The sequence below is a fragment of the Manihot esculenta genome, chromosome 17, assembly GCF_001659605.2.
Source record: "Manihot esculenta cultivar AM560-2 chromosome 17, M.esculenta_v8, whole genome shotgun sequence".
NCBI lineage: Eukaryota > Viridiplantae > Streptophyta > Magnoliopsida > Malpighiales > Euphorbiaceae > Manihot > Manihot esculenta.
The window spans coordinates 14,482,454-14,494,707 of record NC_035177.2 but is presented as its reverse complement, the minus strand read 5'-3'; the positions used below and the strand labels follow the sequence as shown (position 1 = coordinate 14,494,707).

Below are 12,254 nucleotides of genomic sequence, written 5' to 3'. Positions count from 1 at the left end.
AATTATTCAATACAATTGCTTTACGCGATTCTTCTTTGAGAGCTTAAGAGAGATCTTGGTTCTTGACATTGCATCACAAATAAGGTTTGATATTAACTTGTATAGTTCTTATTCTTGCTGCTCTTAAAATTAATTAGTTATAAGTGTTCTTAATTGCATGTTAATTAAGGGTGCTTTAGATTGGAGAATTATTTTTCTGAACTAAGTTATTTTTACTAGGGTATGTGTCGTTTCAGTCTCTAATAGGTTGGGGTTCTGCATCAGAAGAAGTATATATGATAATACCTTTAGATTTTCAATCTTCTAATCCAAATCAAGTGTGCCACTTAAAGAAATCCTTAGATGGCTTAAAGTAAGAAAGTATGCAATGGTTTTCAAAGATCTACACTGCTCTTTATTCTTTAAGATACTCTCAATTATAAGTTGAGTATTCTTTATTTTGAAATATTCATCCGCTGCAAATTACTATTCTATTAGTTTATATGGATGACATCATACTTGCTAGCACAAATATGGATAAGATAAATTCTGTTAAAGCATTCTTGGATAGTAAATTAAAAAATAAAGATCTTGGTTTTAAGATTACAAGGAGTAGAAAGTCACTTAGAAAAAATATGCTTTTGATATTCTCTCTAATGCTAGTTTTCTAAAGTGCAAACTAGTTAAGACACATATGGGTTAGAAGCTCAAATTGAGCAAGGATGAAGATGATCCATTTAAAAATATTACTCAGCACATAAGGATAAATCGTGCATTTTCTATGCAGCAATTAAGTTAATTTCTAGATAAGCCAATAATATTGCATATGAAAGCAGCCTATAGAGTTTTTAGATGTATAAAGAGCTCTCCTAGTGCAAGATTGTTCTTGCCTGCCAACACAAAAGTTCAACTTAATGCTTTCAGTGATTCAAAATTGGGTAGTTTACTTGGACAAAAGAAAATATATCACAAGTCTCTTGGCTTTTCTTGATTCTTCTCTCATTAGTTGAAAGGCGAAAAACAGACAATAGTGTCCAAATCATCTTCAAAAGATGAGTATAGAGCCTTAACTATTACTACATCTGGAGCTCAATGGCTCATTTGTTAAATAATCTCCACATTACCCATTATCAACTTACTCTTTTATTCTATGATAATTAAGGGTGAGATCGGCTCGATTCAAAATGGAATCGAACAAATTAAAATTCAAAATTTAAGTACTTGTAAAAAATAACCAAACTGAATTAAGGGAGAATTTGACTTGAATTCTGATTCGGTCTGATTGGGTTTTTAATGAGCTTTTTATTCTTTATACCGTATTTTTAGTGTTTTAAAATTTAATTAAAGTATTTCAATTTTGGTTAAGGTCCAATCTCCTTATACTATCAAACTAATATAATATTATGACTAATCTATTTAGTTCAGCTTTGCTAAATTTTTTTCTAACCACGAATTGAAATAACTGAATTATGTAAAACTTAAAATCGATCTGAACTGAAAAAAATATAAAACTGAATCAAACTTTCAAATTGATTTGATTTTGTTGGTTATTTCAGTTTGAACCAAATACTATTAACCTTTAATGATAACAATTCAGCTTTACAAATTGCAGCAAATCCAACCTTTTCATGAGCGTATTAAATACATTGAAAATAGATTATCATATGGTTAGGGAGATAACTGGTGCTGGTTTGATTAAGCTTCTTCCCTTCAAATCAACTACTCAACTGATTTATATATGTACTAAACCACTTGGTGTAGGTCTTTAGTACTGAGTGGGAATCAAGGTGTGAGTCCTATTGGGTCAAGATCCTTAAGGTACGTTAGTGGATTGAAAGTGTCAAATTTGGACTGGTATCTATAATCATGGTACTCTTGAATCTTTGTCATGCAGGGAAGTTGTTGTCATAGCTGTCAATCAAGGTTTCTCTAACATTGAAGTGGAAGGTGATGCTACAAGTGTTATTGAAGTAATTTGGAATGAGAATTATCCCATCTCAATCAGGTTATTATGAAAGATAAACTATCTTTAGACTAACATGAATGGAATTTTATATCGATTAGACGAGGTTATAATCAGGTTGTGCATGCTCTTACTTCAAAATGCTTTTAAGTTTCTTGCTTTCAATATAAGCTGTTAGATCAGAGAAACTTTATCTATAATTCTCTGCTCTTTAAGTTGTCTTTGTGATTATTGAATTGGATTTTAGAGAAAGAAAAAATAATTCAATTATTTTGTATTTATTTTCTCTCACCAATATAATTATATTAAAAAAAAAACATTTTTACTCTCTAACGAAAGATCCCAATTACCATTATTTTAATATATATTGGCCTGAAATGAATCTAAATAAAAGATTTTGGATTTTTTGAAATAAAGTGGAGTTGTTTTGAACTCAAAAGTTAGTGAGCTAATTTAGACTTCTTTATGAATTTTTAAAATATATATATATATATATATATATATATATATATATATATATATAAAAATGCCCCTCCATTTTATTGGTTAAATAGAGAAAATAATTTTTAATGTAATAAATAATTTTTAATAGGACATGATAAATATTTTTCAAAGAAGAATGGTGGATTGATAATTTGAAAAAGTGCTTATTAATATGAAATAAAAAGAATTTTTTACTTCAGAGATATATAATATAATTACATGTACATCTATTTATAGAATCGAAAGCTTTAATTCTTGAATTTTTTATCATTCAAATTAAAGGACCCTCATTTGAAATTGTCAATAATAAAATATAAAATAACCATAAAACCTTTGGTTAATTTTAAAAATTTCTAAAAAAATCACCTCACCATTAATCTCTTAAATCCACCAAAAGATATATTACACAATATTTTTTGAGATAATTCATCTATATATATTATAAAAGACATTCAATAAAAAAAAATCCCAAATTTTCAATTAGATTAATAATACAGTTCTTAGTAAGTAGTATGACGAAATTTTAATAAGACTAGCAGGACAATGGATTTTTAATGTTGGCACTTGTGACTCGCTTTCTCTTACTTCTTGCATTTCATCCTAAGCTAACATCTGCCTACATTCATAATTCATCCAAGAGAAAGAATTCATAATTCATCCAAGAGAAAGATTAGCAAAATTCATTACGAGAAAAAAATGAGGGGGAGAGAGAGCATAAGTAGACAAGAAATAAAATCCTTTTTATAGTAGATCAGGATAACGCATGCCCATTTAAAAAAAAAGGAAAATTTAAAAAGGAGAAAAAAAAAACAGAAAAAAAAAACAAAATAAAAGTATTTTAAAAAATAAAATGAAATCTCACGTTTTTTAACATTTGCCTCATTGATTTAACCAAATAAATGGAGAGATTAACTTTTTAAACATTAAATCAAGGGTAAATATTTAATTTTAAAAATAGTAAAATATATATATTAATTATGCAATATTTCGTAGATTAAAAAGTAACTTTTACTATAATCATAATTTTTTTCTTATCAGAAAAATAGAGGTGCATATTCAATCGATTCGGTTTAAAATTAAATCAAATTGAATAAATTAAAAATTAAAATTTTAGTATTTATAAAAATCGAATCGAATTGATTTCGATCAGAAATCAAATCGAATCGAATTAGTATGATTTGATTTGATTTGGTTTGATTTTAATTTTTAATATATTTTTATTATTTACATTTTATTTTTAATATTTTAAAATTTAATTAAAATATTTTAATTTTAATATAATTTAATTTTTATATTATTAAAAATAATATACATAGAATCAAATTGAAATAATTATTAAATTAAAAACTGAATTGAAATAAATAAAAAATTAAATCAAAATTTTAAATTAATTCCGTTTAATTAAGATTTTTAATTTAAATTGAATGCTGTCGCTGGTAAAAAGGGTGTATTAGGAAACAAGAAAGCGGTGTCGTTTTTCACACGATCAAAGTTCGGTTAAACTCGAGTGGCAGCTTCTTCTGTACTGCCTGCTTGCTCCAGAAACCCCATATGAGTTCTTTACGCAGAGTTTCAAAAACCCTAAAATCGCCAAAATGTCTCTCTCTTCTACAAACATATTCAAAATTCACTCCATTTCCTTCTATGTTCAGATTAAACGACCATCCTTTGGAGCTGGCTCGTGCGTGTTGCTCTAATTCGCGCCAAAATAGCAAAGAGAACAACGTAGATTTGAGCCAGTATCCAGCAGAAAGGATAAGAAACTTCTCGATAATCGCGCACGTTGACCATGGCAAGTCTACGCTTGCTGACCGGCTTTTGGAGCTCACTGGAACGATCAAGAGAGGCCATGGCCAGCCACAGTACCTCGATAAGTTGCAGGTATCGCATGACCCTGTTCTTGGGTTGTATCTTGTTTTTGAGTTCAATTGAGATAAATTTTTCTCTCAAAACTGATATTTGCAAATTCCTAATCACATGCTGCTAAAAACTGTGTTCTATAACCGCATAATAGATAGTTTGGAAGAGATGAACACCTTAGTGAAAATGGGAAGAACCCTTTAATCTGCTGGGGTGTGTGGTATCATGATCAAAACCCTTTAGCCATTTGGACCTTGATATCATGTAAATCATGTTTAAGATAATGGGTTCAAATAAGCTCCATTTAATTTATGGTAAGCGTTTGACTGTGTAATGTTTCATTTTAGTTGCATCGGTAGTACTAGAAGGTTTGGACTTTTTGCAGTATTTATTCTTTATGGCATGTATGTGATTAGAGTTGCATTGTCTTAGGTAGAGAGAGAAAGGGGAATAACTGTTAAAGCTCAGACAGCTACCATGTTCCACAAGCACAACTTCCATGGCCCCAATGTTGCTGAAGCACAAGATCCACCAACATTTCTTCTAAACCTAATTGATACACCTGGTCATGTCGATTTCAGCTATGAAGTATCAAGATCCTTAGCAGCATGCCAGGGTGCCCTTTTGGTTGTTGATGCTGCCCAAGGCGTTCAGGCACAAACTGTAGCTAACTTCTATTTGGCTTTTGAATCAAACCTGACAATTATACCCGTCATAAACAAAATAGATCAGCCAACTGCAGATCCTGATGGTGTCAAAGCTCAGCTAAAATCTATGTTTGATCTTGAACCTAGTGATTGTCTTTTAACATCTGCCAAAACAGGGCAGGGCCTTGAGAAAGTTCTTCCTGCAGTCATAGAACGCATCCCTCCTCCTCCTGGGCATAGTGATTCACCTCTGCGTATGCTTTTGCTTGATTCCTATTATGACGAATACAAGGGAGTGATCTGTCATGTTGCAGTTGTGGATGGCATCCTGCGGAAGGGAGATAAGATCTCATCTGCAGCAACTGGCAATGCATATGAGATTCTGGATGTTGGGATTATGCATCCTGAACTCACACCAACTGGAGTTCTTCTAACTGGACAAGTGGGATATGTGGTGAGTGGCATGAGGTCCACCAAAGAGGCACGTGTTGGAGACACTCTATATCATAGCCGAAGTGTTGTAGAACCTCTACCAGGTATATGTCCATCTTCTCATTGCATAATACTGTTTTTTTTATAAATCTTTTGTCATCAATGGTGGGAAGTTTGCAGAGTTTCATTAGTTTATGTCAATTAACCCTTTTATTAAATCTTTCAAAATTCTTCTGGAGAAATCGCCAAAGTAATAATCCTTCTACCCCATAATTTTTGTCCACTTTGTTTTTTTCACACGTATTAAGAAACACAATTTTTTTTATTAACTTTCCAATTATAACTATCTTAAAGATATTAAATTTTATTAAATACTAAGAGATTATTGAATACTCATTTAAAAAAATAACAATTAATGAGAGGTCATATTGGAAATAAAATAAAATTAAATGGGGTTATAATAGTAAATTAATATGTTAACTGTAATATAAAAAGGAGAGTGGATAATAGTTTCGGAACAACCAAAAAAGGAAAGATGGACCAAAATCATGGGATGGAGGAATTATTTTTTTTTCTTTTTACAATTTGTTTATTGCAAAAGCTGTAGAGAATTCACCTTATTTCCTAATGCAATGTCTACACAATTTGCAAAATTTTATTTTGATCTCAAAATCCAATTTATAGATGATTAGATGTTGAAGAAAATAAAGAATTTAATATTGAAGTTTAAATGTGCACACAAACAGTTTGTTCATTCCTATATATCATGGCACACTTTTACACAGTACCTGGCCGTTGGCTCGCATGATTACAGAACAATTACCTATGAATACAATTGGAAGTTGGAAGGAAGAAAAATGGGGATCTTTTCAAGTTAATATTGAAATTCCTCATCACTAGTCCTAATATTCTCTCTTCATTTTATGCTTTTCAAATGTAGGTTTTAAGCCTGCAAAACATATGGTATTCTCTGGCCTTTACCCAGCTGACGGATCTGATTTTGAGGCACTTAACCATGCAATAGAGAGACTGACATGCAATGATGCAAGTGTCTCTGTTACTAAAGAGAGTAGTTCTGCACTTGGTCTGGGTTTTAGGTGCATCGCTAATTACTGAATGATTTATTATTATTATTATTATTATTATTAATATTTTTACTTCCAAGAACTTCTTCTAAATATTAGTTTGAAATGTAGTAAAGCCTTTTTTTTTTTTTAATTATTCGTGTTACCTGTAGGTGTGGTTTCTTGGGCTTACTCCACATGGATGTTTTTCATCAGCGGCTTGAACAGGTGACATTTGCTATTTTGCTGTGTTATTAAATGATTCTCATTGATGGTAGTCATTATTATAGACATACTAACTGAAAATGGTATTTATAATCATACAACCCATGCCTATATTGATGGATGACAGGAATATGGAGCTCATGTCATTTCTACTATTCCAACAGTTCCATATATTTTTGAGCATTCTGATGGAAGGTATCTCTTTTCGCATCTCTAGTCTCTAACTTTGCTATAGTATGCTATACTATATGCTTTAGCCAATTATATATGTTGGTTCCTCTGCTAGCAAAGTGCAAGTTCAGAATCCTGCTGCGATGCCCTCAAATCCCAAGAAACGAGTTACGGCTAGTTGGGAACCTACAGTCATAGCTACAATTATCATCCCTAGTGAGTAAGCTCTCATACTTTCATATTCCTTCTGCATGATGACTTTTTATTCTCTAGGCTACTAAGTACTGAGTCATTTGGTTTCACATGTGCACATAAGGTATGTGGGGCCTGTTATTACCCTTTGCTCTGAGCGGAGAGGGCAGCAATTGGAGTATTCGTTTATTGACAGGTTATATTATGTGCCAGATCAAATTTAGTTTTTGTTACTTCTAATTGAATTAGAGAAATATCATTTTAAACTGACTGCTTTTGTCTACTGCATTTTTACCCATTGATATATTAATAAACAACCATTATAGTATTGATCCTTTTATGTCTCACCTATGAAGCCAACGAGCCTTTATGAAGTATCGCCTGCCTCTGAAGGAAATTGTTGTTGATTTTTACAATGAATTGAAGAGTATAACATCAGGATATGCATCATTTGACTATGAGGATTCGGAGTATGTACTCTCTCTCTCTCTCTCTCTCTCTCTCTCTCTCTCTCTCTCCCCCTCACACACACACATGCATATGCTCGCACATAAAAGTGCACATGCATTCAGACTGGACTTATTTGCACTTTAAGGTCTAATATCACCAAATCTATGAGATGTGCTATCAATAGAAGTGCTACGAGTTGTCTGTGACTTTCCAGAGTAATTGGTTTTTGACCACTTAAGCATATTTCTTTTGGTTTCTATAACCACCTTATAATTTGATATGATTTTGGTAATCTCTCAACAAGCTAAGCAAACACTATTCTTTGTTGATTATTTTATGGCATTAATATCATGTGAATATTAAAATTACAATTTATATGGAATGCGCAGTGTGAATGCATTTCTCTTGGAAACAATTCCCTTCTCTTCTATCCACCCTACAAACCCTAGCATTTTACTTTTATCCCCTCCATCATTTGTTGCCTTAAAGCTAAGGGTGGACGGAGAGAAACTGCAAAAAGATAAAAAAAAGAAGAAAAGTTGGAGGAAGAAGATGAGAAGAAGTTCTGTTGTGACACAAGGCTGGAGGAGTGCAGGCTACAAAATGTGGCATTTGCTGCTGGCTGTTTTTCTTTTTTTTTTTTTTTTTTTTTTTCTTCTCTTTTTTCTTAGTCGAAACAGCAAGGCATTATTTTCTATAAGGAAGAGAAAAATAAAACGCAATGCAATAAACATAAAATATTGGGAGCAAAATTTTCACATTTTTTTCTTTAAACTGATCTTACTAATCCCGGATCAAGTAATGAGATAAAATAGCAGCAGAGATTGATATGGCAAAAAGTCATCAGCTAATGAATTTGTGTAGCTGATGAAGGTCATTTGTAGTATTATAGCTGTAATTGCTTTTGGCAAAGGCATAATATCGGCTACAGATAAGGTGATGAAACTGAGGTGTGTATATATATATAGTAGATTGTCCTATAACTCTCAAGGGCACAGTGGCCTATCTCCATTTACTCATTCCATTTGAGGGACAAAGAGGTCTGACTTTTGATTGTGGCAGAGGGAATGTGAATGAGACTTGCTTTTTGACTGTAGCCTAAAGTGCCCCTAATTACATTTCTATTCTTATATGATTCTCTCTCTCTCTCTCTCTTAAACCACTCCTTTTGGATGAAATTGATGGACTTCAATAACAGTTATCAAGAAGCTGATTTGGTGAAACTTGATATCCTCCTAAATGGACAACCAGTTGATGCTATGGCAACCATTGTTCACAATTTGAAGGCACAACGAGTTGGTCGTGAACTGGTGGAGAAGCTGAAGAAGTTCATTGATAGGTCTCCATTTGAAGTTTTTTTGATTTCTTGTCCTGTTTTCTTCTATCCTTAGGACCCTAATGTTCTTATTTTGAACAGGCAAATGTTTGAGATAACAATACAAGCTGCAATTGGATCAAAGGTTATTGCAAGGGAAACGTGAGTAATATAGATGTTCTTTTTCTAATTTTTGCCCCGTGAGGTTATCTTTTCAGATTTTGGTAATTTATTCATGGTGGAATCATATGTTCATATCATTTATTTCCTTTAACAAGTGGTTTACTTTTCATGCTTTTCTCTGTATTCTAAACCTATTATGACCGTTTAAATATTCCTCAATAAAGATAAAATTTCTAAGTAACAGAAACTTAAAATGTCCCAAGAACAATAGGAAATCTAAATGAAAGTTCTTAATTTTAGAATTAAAACTTAAATAAAAATGCTAAACATTGTTTTCCTTAAACACATCATCGTTCCTTGTTAGATAATTGAAGTCTAATTTTGTAGTGCTGAAGAATGAAGAACTGAATTTAGAATAACCCTTTCTTCTTGGATGGTAGCAATAAAATAGTCACAAGTACGGTTGAAGGACTCTTCAGTGCTGAAGAATGAAGAACTGAATTTGGAATAACCCTTCTTTGATGGTAGCAATAAAATAGTCACAAGTACGGTTGAAGGACTCTTCAATTCATCATGAACTGCTAAATTTTAATTCTCCATTCTCTTCTCGATGGCTTGGTAATCTTATATTCCTAGGATATATTCTTTAAACTTTTTGGGTTCATTCTTATAAGCTTCTTTCTCTAGAAGAGGTTCTCGAAATTTCCAAGTCATTCTTATCGTATTATATTTTAAGAGGTGAAATGTCACCAACTAAAAATTATAATTCTTCAAACTTCACATTTTGATTTCCATTATAAAATTTTTGCTTCTATGATTCTTCAACTTTCACTTGTTGCCTCTCATTTTCATGAGTTCTAATTACATCCTCGAAGACTCTTGATATTTATCTAGCTGATCCTGATCCAAAGTATTTGGTGGCCAGAATTACATGGGAATGGTTGTCTGGTGATGGAGAAGAGTTGGTGACAATGTTGCAACAGGTTGTGGAAAGGATGATTAGGGATTGTGATGGTTAGCGAGTGGGTTTAAGAAAAATGAAAAGAACATGTAAAAAAAAAAGGGTTTTGCCTGATTTATTTAGTTGGGACTTAAGAAAAAAAAATTCAAAAATTTTAATATCAATTTGATGTAGGGTGTAGACCCAGCAGAACACACCAAAGGAAAAATAAACGAGCTCTCAAATTTATTAATTCTCAATTTTGAATAATAATATCTCTGGAAAATCCAAATTACATAGGTATTTATTGACTAATAAGTAGTTCTGCTATTAGGGTTAGGAATTCCAGAGTAGAAAAATACTAAACCAATGCTAATTAGGAAATATTCTTAAATAATGATAGAATTCCTAAATTATAAAAACCTAAGCTTATAATTATAATAGAAAATTTGAAAAAACAATATTAATTTTACAAGTAAACTTAAATAAAAATGATTCCTGTGTCTAAATTTTCATTGACACATCATTATTATTTGGGAGTATTTCTTTACTAGTTCTATTTATGCTGTTTATTAGGATTTCGGCTATGAGAAAGAATGTCCTTGCAAAGTGTTATGGTGGGGATGTTACTCGGAAAAGGAAGCTTTTGGAAAAGCAGAAGGAAGGCAAGAAGCGAATGAAGCGTATTGGTTCTGTTGATATACCGCAGGAGGCTTTTCATCAACTTTTGAAAGTTCAATAGAGAAATATATCAAACAATTGGCATTTTATGATGGTGAAGGTAAGGTCAATATCTCTTCAGAAATTTTGATATATAGTAATCCATAAAAAAAAAAAAAACATAAAGAATTTCTATTAGGTCTTTGAATTTTTAGGAAATTCATTAATTTATTCCTATATTCTTTTATCATCTTAAATGCAACTAATTGGTCCTTTTGTTAGTATTTCCATTAGTCAAATGACTAAATGGTTTATGCTACTGAAACATGAAGAACTTTATAGTAGTTTGTTTAAAATATGAGGGAATTTTATCCTGAGCCTAACGGAATCTGTCAATATGTACTAACAAAAGGACAAATTAGTTGCATTCTAAAATAATAAGGGACCTTTTAATTGGGCTTAAAAATTATAGGGATATAATGAATTTCCTAAAACCCAGAATTCTAACATTTAGTTCTCCTAAAGCAAGCAAGCAAGAAAGAAAGAAAGAAGAGCAGCCTTTAATTTTGTATATTCTTGCAGTGTTGTGTGGATCATATGATAGAGAGAAGCCTTTAATTTTTGCTGAGAACTATGCTTCTCGCTGCAATTTTTTCCTTACTATTTCAACTATGGGACAGTTCCAGAATTCCAGAAAAATAAGAAGTTACTCAGGAAATGCCATTCTTTTTGTAAACGAGGAAAAACAAAAGGCAGGCATACGGGGCATAATTATTCTGCCCTAGAATTCTTCATAGGAACTCGGGCATCGTTTTGTGGGGAAGCTTTTCAATTTTTGAAGCAGAACTGACCGTCTTGTTACTGGTAAATACTGGTTTTACCCCATCATACACCATGTATTTTAAATGTCAAGTTAGCAAGGTTCAACAGAAGTTATTATGGTTCTGTAACATTTTGGTGAAACTTTTTATGTTGACTTTGAATTCCGCTTATTTATTTATTTGAAGCATTTCTAAATACAAAAAACTTCAAACTGGCGAAAAAATTTATGCCCTGGAAATCTTGCAAACTTTGTTTAATGATCTTAACCCTTCATTTCCACTAGAGGCAGACACTGGAGTCTGATTGGCAATTCCAACTTCACCTTGTTAGGTAATCAGAACTGCACATTTTGGAGCCCAAGCTCTAGATCACAGGGCATGGACAAAGGTGAAATTTAAATTAACGTTTGCAGACCTTTTAAATGTCAGGTAATTTGTGATTTAGTCCTTCTAGTTCAGTAGAATTTACAAACTAGTCTTTATATTTTTATAAGCCAACTAATTAGTCCTTGTAATTTTTCAAAAGCAGGATTTTTCATTTCATTCACAGTTTAGTTCCTATTATTTCATACATTCCAATAATATGCATCATATTAATTATTAAAAAATAATATTATAATGGTACTGTAACTATATCTTTCATGGTAGGGATTAATTTGGTGGTTTTTTAAAATTATAAAGATTAAGTAGCTAGCTTTTGAAAATACAGGACTAATGTATTCTTTTTGGTAGCTTTAAATAACAAGGTATTGCCTGGGTCTTGGGTTCTCCCAAGTCTGTAGTGATAGCGAAGCCCAAACACTTGGGATTATTGTCCACCACAAATTAAGGGGTACACTGTTTAATATTCAAATATTGTAAATTTTCTGAGATTTATAAAAGTCTATTTCATTTACGTGTTTTTTATGATTTTATTTAGATGTTTTAAT

General features: G+C 31.7%; 1 protein-coding gene across 9 annotated transcripts; it reads left to right on the top strand.

The window, feature by feature from the left end:
• Positions 1 to 3,916: 3,916 nt before the first annotated feature.
• On the top strand, positions 3,917 to 11,874 carry LOC110605121 (translation factor GUF1 homolog, mitochondrial). 9 transcript variants are annotated; one of them, XR_002486333.2, is made up of 13 exons: positions 3,917 to 4,306; positions 4,718 to 5,468; positions 6,305 to 6,461; positions 6,602 to 6,656; positions 6,781 to 6,848; positions 6,940 to 7,044; positions 7,141 to 7,212; positions 7,373 to 7,486; positions 8,665 to 8,805; positions 8,884 to 8,943; positions 10,421 to 10,625; positions 11,185 to 11,368; positions 11,610 to 11,874. XR_002486333.2 is itself a non-coding variant. In XM_021743451.2 (12 exons), exons 1-11 carry the CDS (start codon positions 3,977 to 3,979, stop codon positions 10,584 to 10,586), a joined length of 2,019 nt encoding a protein of 672 aa, XP_021599143.1. In that variant the 5' UTR covers positions 3,917 to 3,976; the 3' UTR covers positions 10,587 to 10,625; positions 11,610 to 11,874. The 9 variants fall into 9 exon arrangements, 3 of the variants coding, with proteins under 3 accessions (XP_021599143.1, XP_021599142.1, XP_021599141.1); XR_002486332.2 differs by having other exon boundaries at positions 3,918 to 4,306; positions 11,087 to 11,368; positions 11,657 to 11,874; XR_002486331.2 differs by having other exon boundaries at positions 3,918 to 4,306; positions 11,087 to 11,368; positions 11,616 to 11,874.
• Positions 11,875 to 12,254: the final 380 nt, after the last annotated feature.